The 14,142-nt window shown below is 43.1% G+C and overlaps 2 protein-coding genes across 4 annotated transcripts; one reads left to right on the top strand and one right to left on the bottom strand.

Annotated features, from left to right (window-relative positions):
• Nucleotides 1-380: 380 nt before the first annotated feature.
• On the top strand, nt 381-11,158 carry LOC123127511 (myosin-2). Of its 2 annotated transcripts, none has more exons than XM_044547244.1 (9): nt 381-693; nt 1,518-1,715; nt 1,820-1,942; nt 2,612-2,649; nt 2,831-2,999; nt 4,644-8,669; nt 8,779-8,918; nt 9,814-10,072; nt 10,601-11,158. In XM_044547244.1, exons 1-8 carry the CDS (start codon nt 565-567, stop codon nt 10,016-10,018), a joined length of 5,028 nt encoding a protein of 1,675 aa, XP_044403179.1. In that variant the 5' UTR covers nt 381-564; the 3' UTR covers nt 10,019-10,072; nt 10,601-11,158. The 2 variants fall into 2 exon arrangements, with proteins under 2 accessions (XP_044403179.1, XP_044403182.1); XM_044547247.1 differs by lacking the exon at nt 10,601-11,158 and adding an exon at nt 10,360-10,398.
• A 25-nt stretch (nt 11,159-11,183) lies between these two features.
• On the bottom strand, nt 11,184-13,453 carry LOC123127526 (RING-H2 finger protein ATL39). Of its 2 annotated transcripts, none has more exons than XM_044547260.1 (2): nt 12,692-13,453; nt 11,184-11,635 (listed from the first exon to the last, which is right to left on the bottom strand). In XM_044547260.1, exon 1 carries the CDS (start codon nt 13,357-13,359, stop codon nt 12,739-12,741), a length of 621 nt encoding a protein of 206 aa, XP_044403195.1. In that variant the 5' UTR covers nt 13,360-13,453; the 3' UTR covers nt 11,184-11,635; nt 12,692-12,738. The 2 variants fall into 2 exon arrangements, with proteins under 2 accessions (XP_044403195.1, XP_044403189.1); XM_044547254.1 differs by having other exon boundaries at nt 11,184-11,632; nt 12,692-13,451.
• Between the last annotated feature and the right edge of the window lie 689 nt (nt 13,454-14,142).

Raw genomic sequence — 14,142 nt, 5'->3', positions numbered from 1 at the left:
TGCTCCGAGCGTCCAACATATATATCGTACATGACAACACAAATGTTAACTAAAAACTAGTATAACTTAACTTAGGAGTGAAATGCAGTGGCTTGCTGTTTTGACATGACTGTGGATGTATAAATGAAAAAAGATCGTCATTTATGCGTAATATGCATGACTTGATGATGTGCCACGGTTGCATGAAAAGGAATATAGAATGGAGGGGGTATTGTCTTTCTATAATTTTTCAGGAAATGTTTTATCGCCGTTCTTGGATTGCAGAAAGCGAGCAAGAAATTAAATTCGGAAAGGAAAAGTTTCTTTTAAAAGAAAAAACTGGAAAAGAAAAGCAAAAAAGGCGAGACGAGAAGTTCCCCACCCTTGTTAAGCTCCCGGCCCATTTGCTAAACTAGGCGCCAACTCCTCGCCGCCTCCCGCGATTTCCTCCCCAATCCATTTCGCTCCTCTTCCGCCCCGTCGACGAACAGAGCGGTCCGTGCCATGCCGCGGCAGGGGCGACGGGGAAGAGGGCGCGACCGGCCGGGCCGCGCCTGAGCGACGTGGGGTGATCGGGCGGCGCCAATGGACGAGTCCGGAGATGCCGGCAGGGGAGGGAGGGGCGGCGGGAGGTCGAGGCAGAATGGGGGCCGCTCGTCGGTTCGGCTCGGCGTGCGGATGGAGTTCAGGTTCTCCAGCTTCCACGCCGTTCAGGTGATGTTGATCGGGAACGCATCCTCTTCACGCACCGCTGCATTTCGACCGATTTGGGATTGCTGGTTCGGGGGTTGCTAGGGTGTATCGTTACCCCGGGAATCTCAATGCGTTTCCCGTCTCTGGGTTAGAGAAAGCTTCGCATGATGGGTTGAATCTTAAATTAATTTCCTATCGCATCGATAGATTTCGAATGGTAATTTGTACTAGTGGGGTGGATCCGGAAATTCATTGGTGATGGGTTGAGCAGCATGGACGTGTGATTGAAACGTGCGTGTTCAGGAAGATCGATAAATGTACATGCCTATTCTGGTCCTACACCGGGAGAAGCTTCGTCCTTAGCCACGTTTTGTGTGTTTTCGTCGCTGTCAGAGAAAGGCGATGCCGGTCGCACAGAGAATGCTGATCTGCTCATGTGTTCGGAGATCAATTTATTTAGAGTTATTAGCAAAGTAGACATATTTAAGCTTCGCTGCGATCATGCCGTCAACATTCGGCTGTTGAGGCATCTGAAGGTTGTGAGTTTCCCATTTATACTAGGCAGGACATGCTTCGATCGCAATCCTAGCAGCACACATGCATTTTAAAGTAGTTCGATTGGAGATGGGCTGATAGAACAAATTGAGGATTTTTGCTACTTCATTCGGTGACACTTGACGATTTGCAAGATCTAATAGTAATTGTTTGAATAGCTGTAGTTATTTTGGTTGGTATGATATGGAAACACATGGCAGTGCGGCAGATCATTCAAAGGAAAGAACATACCGATACAAATGGATGACACAGGTTTGTTGATGAATTTCTTATTGGTGCTTGCTCAACAGGTACCAGTAGTATCAGACAGGCTGCTCATTACAATCACATCAGTAGACAGTGGAAAAACAATTGCCAAGTCAAGTAAAGCGGCTGCTATTAATGGAGCCTGTCAATGGCATGACTCCATCCTGCAAGCAATTCGGTTTCCTAAAGATGAAGTGTCACAAGAATTTCAGGAGTGCCAGTGCAAGATTGTTGTTTCCATGGTATGGCTATTGCCAGCATGTTTTTCCACCTCATTCACTTGCCTATCAAATTTCCATTCCTTTATTATTCCGTTGGCTTACTAACAACATATCTCCTGTTACAGGGATCAACAAGAACTGCTGTTCTTGGGGAAGCGTACCTAAATCTGACGAACTATCTCAGTTCATCAGACTCCACTGACATCTCTTTGCCATTGAAGAAGTGCAATTCTGGCACAGTTTTACAGGTAGATTTCATTTAGCTGTACTTGTTTTTACCCAGAGAATTTCTGATGGTTTATTGGATCCCATATGATCTTCAAATTTAACAACAGCTTTGGTCCATCTAGTTATACTGTTAGTTCCCTGAAGTGATTAACTTTCTCTAGGATTTTGCTCATATTCTGTTGACCTGCCATGTGCCATCTATATTAGTTGATTCTTGCATGTACAATAAATGCTTAACTTTCTCTAGAGTCTAGACTATCATATGCATGTTGGTTAATGGTTGCGAGCCTCTGTTTGTAACCTAGTATTACTAGCAGTATGCACTTGTATAGCCCAGCAGGAAGCATTAGATTTAATAATTTTAGCTCTTACAGATGAACTCATAAATAAATTTTCCAAATTATTATTTCTCTGTATGATATTTTTGTTTTTCATCAACTAAACAGCAGGTCTCAGATAAAATAATAGTTAATGCCAAATCGTAATGTTTCAAGACGCTCATGGGGTAATGATGTTATTTAGACCTATTTTTGTTACTGTTCACAAGTTTTGATTCGCATTGCCGGGGTGGGTTTAAGGTAATTTCTAGATGAAAGTTATCTCTAGCTGTCAACTAAAATTCTTGATAAACTCTGACTAAATCTCCGTTTATTATGTTTATGATGATCTCTGGTGTCTCTTAATTGCAGCTTAAGATTCAATGTCTTGGCGCAAAATCTAAATCAAGGTAACCTGACCATGTTTTACATTGACATGTCCATATTTCCTATTTTCACTCTGGTGGTTGCAAACATTTGTATCTTTAATCTTTGATGGCAACCTATTTGACTACCAAAACTTCTACCATTTGTTGTATCTTGACTGCTCATAGGACTTATTTTCTGTTGTCATGTTGGCATTATGCGCAGTGGGAAATCATGGAAAGAGCTATCTTCTAATCTTAAGGAGAGTCCAACCAATGATGAGATGGACAAAAAGCCAGACGTCTTTGACATTCTGTTGAAGTTGAACAAGGGTGCTCAATCTTTATCAGAAAATAATTTAGAAGCTGATAATGCAGATGAATCTGGAAATAGGGTATGATGCCTTGGCTAAAATTCATATGTGTCCAAGTTTTCTTTTATTTCGAAAATATTTTGCTGGTCCTCATAAATGACAGGTATATCAAATGAAATAAAAGGTGGATTTTGGGGAAGTTTGTGGAATCTCTTCTTTCTCTTCCATTGGTACACATAAATATGTACAAGTACACATGGGCCACTTGGGCTAGACTCTCACGCATAAACATACACATACGCAGCCCAACATAAAACATTTTGAATGCCTTCATATGTTATATTAGTTCCTGCTTGAACAGTTTTGTCCACTGATGAGTTGCGAGTTTGAGTTAAAGTAGGCGAAAAATTAGCTGAAAAGTATAGTTTGGCTTGTTGAAGCTATCTATTGCTTCTCATTTTAATCCCCCTGCACTCGAAATCTTTGAAACAAACTCCCCGGCAGTTATATGCCCAATGTGCACAAGGACGACCAAGTCACAATTTACATTTATAAACTTCTTCCATTTTCAAAGAACACTTTCATATTGATGATCTTGGGTTGTTAGTTATCTTGTTCTTAGATCTCAATGTCTGCAGTCAGAATTTTTCACTTGGACTGATATGTTTTTTTATATTAAACATGTGTATTCTGGGAATGCATATCCGTTTTATTATGTACCTACCGATGTATGTTCAATAGAGGGTGTTTGTTTTGTGTTCTTCTGTCTGAGATAGATCCAATCAACATTCGTATTTCAGCTCCTTTTCTAACCCACTGGTCAATGTCTGTTCTAAGTGAACAAGCAAACAAAAGATTATTTTTCTTATCTAACCTATGGTTGCCACACCTCTTGCAATTATTTGCCTAATATTATCTACTTGTTGATGTCCATTCAGTGAGGGCCATCTTTTAGAACCATGGAGCCCGGCTCCACCTCTAGATGTCATTAATTTTAAAAAGAACGGCCTGGAGATGTGTGCCAATATGTGTGATTTGCGGGCTGTTTAGCTAGAATGGCTTAACGCATGGGACAGATATTTTAAATTGTTGTGCTGCACAATGCTTGGGCTGACACAGCCTTCTGCCACAACAGCAATACTCGGCCGAGAGAGAAACTATTGTTTAATAATTCACTGTTCTGACAAGGAGCAGCAAAGAAGACTATGCAACGCCATAGGTTAAGAAATTACTGTACTTGATTAGCGGTCCTTGGCCAAATGACTCTGCACAGTGCAGATCTCGAGTTGCCATCTACTCCCTCCGTTTCTAAGTATAAGCCTTTCTAGAGATTTCAGTGCGGACCACATACGGATATATATAGACGTATTTTAGAGTGTAGTTTCACTCATTTTGCTCCGTACGTAGTTTGTATTGGAATCTCTAAAAAAGCTTATATTTAGGAATGAAGGAAGTAACGGCAAAGAGACGTGGAGCCCCGGTCCCGTGGTTCTACTGAACTTGTCTCGTTCATTTATCCTTTATATGAGGAGACTGGCATTATAGATAACTAGATATCTGAATATGGATAACAGCGAACGAAGGAAAATAACCTCCTTTTTCAGCAATCAGCACACTATTTCTTTTGTATGCAATGGAGATAACTCCCAGTCCATGCATTAGTCGAATGCACATGCGATTTTTCAGTGTACTATGTATAACTGCAGACTGCATCTGTAATTTCAGGATGCAAGTTTGTCAGCATCAAAGTCTCATGGTGATGATTCATCCAAAAATCACCTTGACACCGCCGAAGAACAACTTGAGGAATTACGTAACGCGGCAAAAATGTGGGAGAGACATTCTCGCAAGTTGAAAATTGAACGGAAGACATTGAAGAATGAGTGTGCTGACAAATCCAAGCAACAGGCTGAGCTAGAACGGCAACTTTCTGCTTCACTTTCTGAACAGGATTCCTTGAGGCAAGAAATTGAACAAGTAACAGCCCAACTGAACAAGACCCAAGAGACCAATATAGAGCTTGTTTCCATTCTCCAAGAACTGGAAGAAACGATAGAACTGCAGAGAGTGGAAATGTCCAAACTTCCCCAAGTGAGTGATGTGGCTGACCACGAGGTCTCCAAAAGTGAATCGACAGTTCAAGAAGCTGCAGAATGGGCTAGAATACTGTCACAAAAAGAAGATGAAATCACAGTGTTGAGGGAGAAACTGAACCGTGTTCTCAAAATGGAGAATGCAGATGGTGCAGGCCCAGATGCTATTTATCTTGAATTGGAAAAAGAAAATGATTTTTTGAAGGTCAAAATGCAGGAGCTTGAGAATGACTGTTCTGAATTAACGGAGGAAAATTTCAGGCTTATATACAAGTTGAAAGAAGCGAGTGGGGTGGCGAAAGAAGAGGATCCCTGCATTTCTAATAGTGAAGAAATGCCCAATGTGGGGAGCCCAACATATAAGATAAAACACCTAGAGAGAAAATGTGCTGACCTTGAGTTGAATCTGGAGAATTTTAGGTCCGAGTTCAGTGGGCTAGAAGAGAAGTTCCAGAAAAGCCAAGAGGAGTTAAAAGAGAGAACACTTGAATTATCTGAGCTGAGGGAAAAGCTCTCCCATGCCACTGAACTGGAGGGGGCTGACACTGGTAGTTCAAAACATTACAGACTGAGAAGTGAAGAACCTGATGATACTGAAACTGACTTAGATGTGTTGAAGCGTACAGTTCAGCTGAAAGAACAAGAGATCGATGGTTTGCAACACTATACGAGAGAAATGGAGAACACCATTGCTGATATTCAGAAAGAGAAGAGTCAGTTAGAGGAACGTTTGGCAGCATCACTTCAAGAAAGTAGCATGACTTCAAAATGCTTGGTTGAAGCGCATGAAGATCTCATGCTTACCAGCAGTGTAGATTCCCATGTTTCTGCCAATGAGGTTCTCGAAACAAAGATCAGTGAGCTTGTGCATACAGTTCAGCTGAAAGAACAAGAGATCGATGGTTTGCAACACTGTATGAGAGAAATGGAGAACACCATTGCTGATATTCAGAAAGAGAAGAGTCAGTTAGAGGAACGTTTGGCAGCATCACTTCAAGAAAGTAGCATGACTTCAAAATGCTTGGTTGAAGCGCATGAAGATCTCATGCTTACCAGCAGTGTAGATTCCCATGCTTCTGCCAATGAGGTTCTCGAAACAAAGATCAGTGAGCTTGTGCATACAGTTCAGCTGAAAGAACAAGAGATCGATGGTTTGCAACACTGTATGAGAGAAATGGAGAACACCATTGCTGATATTCAGAAAGAGAAGAGTCAGTTAGAGGAACGTTTGGCAGCATCACTTCAAGAAAGTAGCATGACTTCAAAATGCTTGGTTGAAGCGCATGAAGATCTCGTGCTTACCAGCAGTGTAGATTCCCATGTTTCTGCCAATGAGGTTCTCGAAACAAAGATCAGTGAGCGTGCAGTTATGCTGAAAGAACAGGAGATCGATGGTTCGCAACATTGTGCGAGAGAAATGGAGAACACCATTGCTGATATTCAGAAGAAGAGTCAGTTAGAGGAACGTTTGGCAGCATCACTTGAAGAAAGTAGCATGAATTCAAAATGCTTGGATGAAGCGCGTGAAAATCTCCTTGTGCTTACCAGCAGTGTAGATTCCCATGTTTCTGCCAATGAGGTTCTCGAAACAAAGATCAGTGAGCTTGTGCGCACAGTTATGCTGAAAGAACAGGAGATCGATAGTTTGCAACATTGTAGGGGAGAAATGGAGAACACCATTGCTGATATTCAGAAGGAGAAGAGTCAGTTAGAGGAACGTTTGGCAGCATCACTTGAAGAAACTAGCATGACTTCAAAATGGTTGGATGAAGCGCGAGAAGAACTCCTTGTGCTTACCAGCAGTGTAGAATCCCATGTTTCTGCCAATGAGGTTCACGAAACAAAGATCAGTGAGCTTGTGCGTACAGTTATGCTGAAAGAACAGGAGATCGATGGTTTGCAGCTTTGTACTAGAGAAATGGAGAACACCGTTGCTGATATTCAGAAGGAGAAGAGTCAGTTAGAGGAACGTTTGGCAGCATCACTTGAAGAAAGTAGCACGACTTCAAAATTGTTGGATGAAGTGCGGGAAGATCTCCTTGTGCTTAGCAGCAGTGTAGATTCGCATGTTTCTGCCAATGGGGTTCTCGAAACAAAGATCAATGAGCTTGTGCGTACAGTTATCCTGAAAGAACAGGAGATCAATGGTCTGCAACATTGTACGACAGAAATGGAGAACACTATTTCTGATATTCAGAAGGAGAAGGATCAGCTAGAGGAACGTCTGGCAGCATCACTTGAAGAAAGTAGCATGACATCAAAATGCTTGGATGAAGCGCGAGAAGATCTCCTTGTGCTTACCAGTAGCGTAGATTCTCATGCTTCTGCCAATAAGGTTCTCGAAACAAAGATTAGCGAGCTTGAAAGCCGCAAAGTTGAACTAGAGTTGCTTGTAACAAAGCTGGAACAAGAGAATATTGAGTTTTCCGAGTTCATATCTGAACTAGAGGCTCAGTTGACTTCTCTCACAAGTGAAGAGGAGTCAACCAGGCTAGAAATGGATTATTCTATAGCACTTATCGCAAATCTTAAGGATTTAGTAGAACAGCAGCAAGCAGAGATGGAAGCTCAAAAGCTGGAAATGAAGCAAAAGCATTTGGAGTCCCAAACTAGATTGTCAGAAGTACAAGAGGATTCGGAGGCTCTAAGAAGATCAAATGCAAAACTACAGGCCACAATTGATAGTGTTGCTGAAGAATGCAGTTCTCTTCAGACTCTAACAACTGACCTAAAGAAGCAGAAGCTGGAATTACATGACCATTGTGCACAGCTGGAGCAGCAATTAGATCAATCAAAAAGGAAGACAATGGATTTGTTCGAAACAGCAGAGTTCCTAGAGGCAAAACTCTCTACACTTCAAAAAGAGGTAACTTTAAAAGAGCAATCTTTGCTTTCAGAGCTGGAGAATATATTCCAGGAGCACAAGGAACACGAAGAAAGGATAAATAGTGCACATTTCCTTTTACACAAGATAGAGAACGAAAAGATTGGTGAAGTGAAGAATCTTGAGAGGGAGGTCATGAGCCTTACTGCACAGCTGTCCTCCACAGATGGGGAGAAAGAAAGTGCTGCCTTGGATAGCATACATGAGGTCTCCATCCTGCGAGCAGACAAGGCTAAACTTGAGGCTAACCTTGAAGATGTCAGTGCACAAATGAGACATTATCAGTCTCAGTTGGAAGATCTTCGTACAGAGTCTAAAACCAAAATTAAAGGCCTGATTGATTCGCTTAACGCATCCAAACATAATGAGGAAACGCTGACAACAGATGTTGAGCATATGACAAGATTGATGGAAGCTGCTAGATCCAATGAAGAAAACTTAAGGAAAACTTCAGACGAACTAGAGTTGAAGTATAAATCCAGTGATTATGAGAAACAGGAAGTAATGGAGGAAATTTCTGGACTAAAAATCCAGGTTAGCAAAATGGCAAGCATCCAAGATGAAGTTTTCAAACTACAAAGTTCTCTTGATCAGGCTAAGTTTGAAAAGACAAAATTAGAAGAGCGTCTGCAGTCACTATCTGAAGAATGTGAAGAACTAAAGGTGCAGAATGCCATGTTAACAGACAAAGTCTCTTGTATCCAGAGTACTTTGCATGATGCTGATGAAGAAAATCGTCATAAATCCACTCAAGCAAAGCTTGTAGTAAATAAGGTGAGCCATTTAGAATTATACCTCAACTTGTTCTAGATCAGGGTTACGTAGATTTAAATGTGATGGCCATGTGCACTATTTTCACTTAACTATTTCCTTGCTACTTTAGGGTAATGACGACGCTGCTAATGACAATGGAGGTACTCATGTTAATGAAGATCTAGACATTCACTCAAAGCTAGAATTACTGGAGACTAGACTTGCTGATGCATTGGAGGAAAATAAATCATATAGGGCGCAGCTGCAAAGGTTTAGTGATTTATCGCATCCCTCCTCCCTCTGACATCTGTTACTAGCAAAACACATTTTTCACTAGATTTCCTTTGCTATACCATGCATATGGGAGTCTTAATTAAACTCCCATGTTCTGAAGGCTGCAGACCATCTATGCCACTCCATTAAGCATTAAAAAGAAGTATTTCGCTACAAATCGAATGTCAGATTTTTTAGCATGGCAAATTGAAAGCCTGAGATGGCAAATTATATCGTCGCGAGGATGGCAATTTCCTTTAGCAAGCAATGGCAAATTCTTGCCATGTTTAGTTTTTTGCCAGGATTTGCCATGCTTGCTAAAGGAAATTGCCATCCTGGCGACAACACAATTTGCCATAAAAAACGGTTGATTTGCCATGGTTAAAAATCGACGTCAGATTTTTAACATCCCCATAATAAGAAACAACATTCATGTAAAATTATCCGTGTGGTATTAACTATTCTATACAAAAAATGTTCAAAAATAAAAAACTATTCTATACAAAAAGATAGTTTGGATGCATGCTCCCAGCTGCTTTTCAGCCTTTACTTGCTGCTGTCACCAGTGCATCTAATATAAGGGTGCAACATTGCCGCCCCCAGATGGTCTCCTTGTGCAGAATACATCCATTTGGAAATAGATGACATCCTAGAATGCGTGCAGTCAAAATGTTTCTATTGATTGAGAGAAAAGAAACAGTGAGACATTTGATTTGTGCGTCCGTAAATGGACAACTTCTAATATATAACCTTTATCGTACCATTATCATGATCAAAATATTGTGCACATTAGAATGGTTTTCGTTTCATGCGGTTTTTACTACTGTAAGGCATCAATCGATGATATCGGGGTACCTTTCAGAAGATCATACTCTCTTTTTACCCTGTACAGTCCAACGGGAGAGGGACAACTCGGTAGCAGGGATGAAAAGGATAACAAGGATGGGAACAGGATAGCACAACTGGAGTCAGAGCTAAAAGACATGCAGGATCGGTTACTCAACGTGAGCATGCAATATGCAGAAGTGGAGGCTCAACGAGAAGAACTAGTTATGGAGTTGAAAAGTGCAACTGCAAGGAAGGGACGATGGTTCTAGGGGATGACGAGCAACTGTGTGCCATAACCGTAAGGCCCACAGTCCACAGTACAGGTACTTCATGTATTCTCCTGCTCCTTCGATTACATGCAATTGCAACTTGATTTGTTAGATGTGGAGCACGAAAAAAATTTGGGTTAAATTCAAGGCTGCTACTTCGATAAAACTTTACCTGCTATCGAATACTCAGACACACCATGACAGATGCAGTAGATACTAGCTAATGTAGTACTGGGAATTCCCACCATAAAAAGTTGATTTGTTGTGATGAAACTCAAAAAAGTAACAGTAACATGAATGTGTAACATTGGCGGCACATGGACTGCATGGTTTGATAGCAGATAATGTGTCATAAAATTGGGCTAAACTACACTTATCAATGGTAAGAAACCCTCTTTCATTGAAGAAAATTATGGCAGTAAACTCATTCATTGAAGAAGCTTATGGCAGTAAACCCTCTATCAATGAGGAAATCACTGATAACTCTTTATACTTTCCTGATATTGTAAATGCGCGAGCGTGAGCGTGAGTACATCAATCAGTATTTGTGTCCTCATAACGACATGGTTGTCTAATTATCAGGACATATTTTGTTGACATCGGAGGGTACCGGCATTCCCAGACAACCACCGTGCAAGAGCTGAGTAATTCCAAGCAAGTGCAGAACTGGATATGTGCTCTGAGCTGCACCGGAAGCTGTGCCCCCCAAAGAATAAAATGCTCATGGTTCTCACTTCTCAGGTCTCAGTGATGAAGCAATCACATGGCAACAACAACCATTCACAGTTAGCAGTTGGGAGGCCCTACTGCACTTAGTCTCAACCGATTATTAGTTGTCGCAAGCATATGTGGTGCTAGGGGATAGCCTAAAATTCATCGGTTCATATAACCACACAGACCACTCTTCCCTTTACACAGAGCCAACATAACCGTTGGTTAGTTCATCTTTGTAAATTAATCAACTGCTGATAAGTGTAGTTTCTCTTGCTGAATTGTATAGTTGCTCATGTGATATCCTTTTGTAGGCTAATGTTCTTTCACATGTAATATAGTACTCACTCCGTCCCAAAATAAGTGTCTTAACTTTAGTACAAAGTTGAGACACTTATTTTGAGACGGAGGGAGTATATGCACATAGTCTGTCGATTACTTTGTTATTCGCTTGTTGAGGACAGTATTCTGTCAAACACAATTTGGCATATAGCTTCTTTGATTGAATGTGACAATGGGACCCAACAGAGCAATGGTTACAAGAGGTCTTTAGTAGCAAAGAAAGAAATGGGGGATGATTGGGTACTCGGGATGATTGGACAATCTGAAACTGTTGGCAGTCAGGTCATCATTGAAGAAAACAGTTGGGTTCAGTCCACATGTTGATGATGTTCATGCATTGGTGCCTGGAGAACTCTTGGCTTGCATGCTGATCAAGAAATAATAGCTTGTGTTTAGACAGCGGCCTTTCGAATGTCCTTTGCACTCACCAGCTTCGGTGAAAGTATGGATCAGCTGATAGGATCCTGTGTTCAAAGCCAAGGACATGCTCCTCTTTGTTGAAACTTGAAGCATGGCTTCTGAACTGAACTGATCTTGAAACATGCGGTGGGCGCTCCGAATCTGCTGCATGTATTTTAGACAAATAATTATAGTACCTAAAATAATATTACTCCCTCCAATTCATAATAAGTGACAAGGTTTTAGTTCAAACGGACCGGAGAGAGTAATTATTAAGCCATATGGGTTGCGAGGCTTCATATCTACATACAAACTAGTATGCTACTCTACCTAAAAAATCCTATCTGATAGGAACTGGGATAAGATAGCTCAATTTATTTTATATTTATTTATTTATTATTAGCGAAAGCTCGAATTGGGTATTCGACGTGTCGCTATCTAGCGGGCTGTAGTTTTGCCAAGTGACAAATTGGCGCAGGCTACAATTGGATTTGGAAAGCAACCACCTAATACCTATCCAATAATATAAGCAATATAGAACAAAATGTCTCCTAGTTGGCTTGGCCCCATTTACATTTATTTATTCTGAAAATGGAGGATCAGGCGAGGAAGGGGTCAATGATTTGTGCTCCTTTAGCCAACAAGGAGGAGACTTCTTTCTCAATTTCTGGCTGGCTGTCTATGCATGTATAATTGATAGCCTTGAGAATACAGCTTACCTGGTTTATAATGTCTGCGACTAAGGTGGTCGTTGGTTATATATATTCAAAATGATTAACAAGTACTTCCTCCGTTTCAAGTTACTCGTCGCATAGATGGATGTATCTAGAACTAAAATACATCTAGATACATCCATACCCGCGACAACTAATTCGGAACGGAGGGAGTATACATTTAACAAATATCCTAACAAATGCTAACATAATCAATATATATTTTTACATCAACTAACATTTGATTAATAATACCTTGTTTGCATTAGTTTTGCCTCTTCGGAGCCTACCACGGTGAAACAGACCAGCAAACTTAGGAATGCTATTCGCCGAATTTAGAGAAATAGGGTTCATAGCTATTTTTATTGAACAATGAAACTGACAATCATCACATTCTATATGTATAATGCTTTGATCATACACAACTCAGTGTTCTTAAGAGAATTTGCACAATTGTGAAGTTATTACCACTCTGTACTATCACACCAAAGCTAAAACATAAACTTACCCAGTTAGGTTAGCTGTGCCTGTACACCCTCAGGCATGTACGCGTCATCACCCCCGGGCCCTCGCGGTCGCCGGCGCGCGCCTCGCCGCGGCCTCCTCTTCTCTTATCGCTTCGATCATGGCGACCACGCGCTCCAGCACGATCTCCTGGTCGTCACCGTCGTCGCCGGCACCAGGGCCTGCGCGGCCGGCGTAGTGGCAGACCACGACGCACCGGCAGACGGGGCATGAGTTGCGCACGTCGAGCCACCGGTCGATGCAGGGGGCGTGGAAGACGTGGCCGCACGCCGGGACGACCTTGACGCCGTCGTCGTCGCCGAAGGCCTCGAGGCAGACGGGGCAGTCCCCCTCGGGCTGCTGCCCCTTCTTGGCGCCGGCGCCGGCGTCGGCGTAGCGCACCACGGGGAGCGCCGCGCCGTCGGCTGGGCGGAGGAGGGCGCTCGGGAAGCCGTGGCGCATGGCACGGCCGCCGCGCGCGGCCGCCATGGCGCGCTGCCGAGCGCAGCGGCAGTAGGTGCAGAGCAGGATGAAGCAGAGGATGATGGAGAGGAACACCACGGCGGTGGCCGCCCCCGACGAGAGGTCGAACTGAGACCTCCCCGACGTCGGGGCGGCCGACGGGTCGTCGCGCGAGGCCGCCAGCCGTCTCGCGTGCGCCGCCATGGCCATGTTTCCGGCGCCTGCTCGTGCGCGCGACGAGACGCGCTCTCCTCTCTGGTTGACTGGTTGTCCGGAGGCCACAGGCCGGGAGAGGGAGTTCCACACGGCCTTACAGGTGGCCCTTTTTTTCCGTGTAATTGGACGCGAGTTTAGTTTTGTGATGAGATGCTAGGTTTTGATCTATGTGGGTCAGCCCATTTTTTTTAGGAAATCAGTCGACTCGACAGCCATCCATGGAAAACCATGCTCGGGTCATCCTTCCCACCCATCTCCCCCGGCGGTTACAACTTACAACCCACACAGAGGTGCAGCCTCGTAGTACGTGGGCGTTGAGCTCACAGGAAGTCCGTGATCAGCCTCACTGCACCTCTGTGTGGCACCTCGCGGCAGCTGGCACGGGCTTGCAACAGTGACCCTCCTGCAGCGTCGCTCGTCGTTCTTGCGGTAGTGCGGCGATCAACTTGCAACATTCAATGTGGGCTTGTAACACCCACCCATGTCGCCGTAGCATCCTGTGGCCTACTGGATCGCGAGTCATCTGCGGTCGTCGCGCCAACCGATGTTGCAGTGCCGGCTGTGCCCCTAAAGCATCGACACAATCATCGCACCACCATCGAGGAACCTTGAAAGCTCTGATGGTCAGCTTTTCTGAGAGCTCGGGGCTGGCTTTGCAGCGCCACGCCCCATTGAGTCACTCTGTGCATTTAAAAACCGAACCAAAAAACTATACCGAAAATAAACCGAACCGAACCGATTTTATGGTTTTTATGGTTTCTGGTTTCGGTATAGTAT

Source organism: Triticum aestivum, chromosome 1B (assembly GCF_018294505.1).
Source record: "Triticum aestivum cultivar Chinese Spring chromosome 1B, IWGSC CS RefSeq v2.1, whole genome shotgun sequence".
Taxonomy (NCBI): domain Eukaryota; kingdom Viridiplantae; phylum Streptophyta; class Magnoliopsida; order Poales; family Poaceae; genus Triticum; species Triticum aestivum.
The sequence above is the reverse complement of the archived record's forward strand: the minus strand, read 5'-3'. Positions and strand labels throughout refer to the sequence as shown.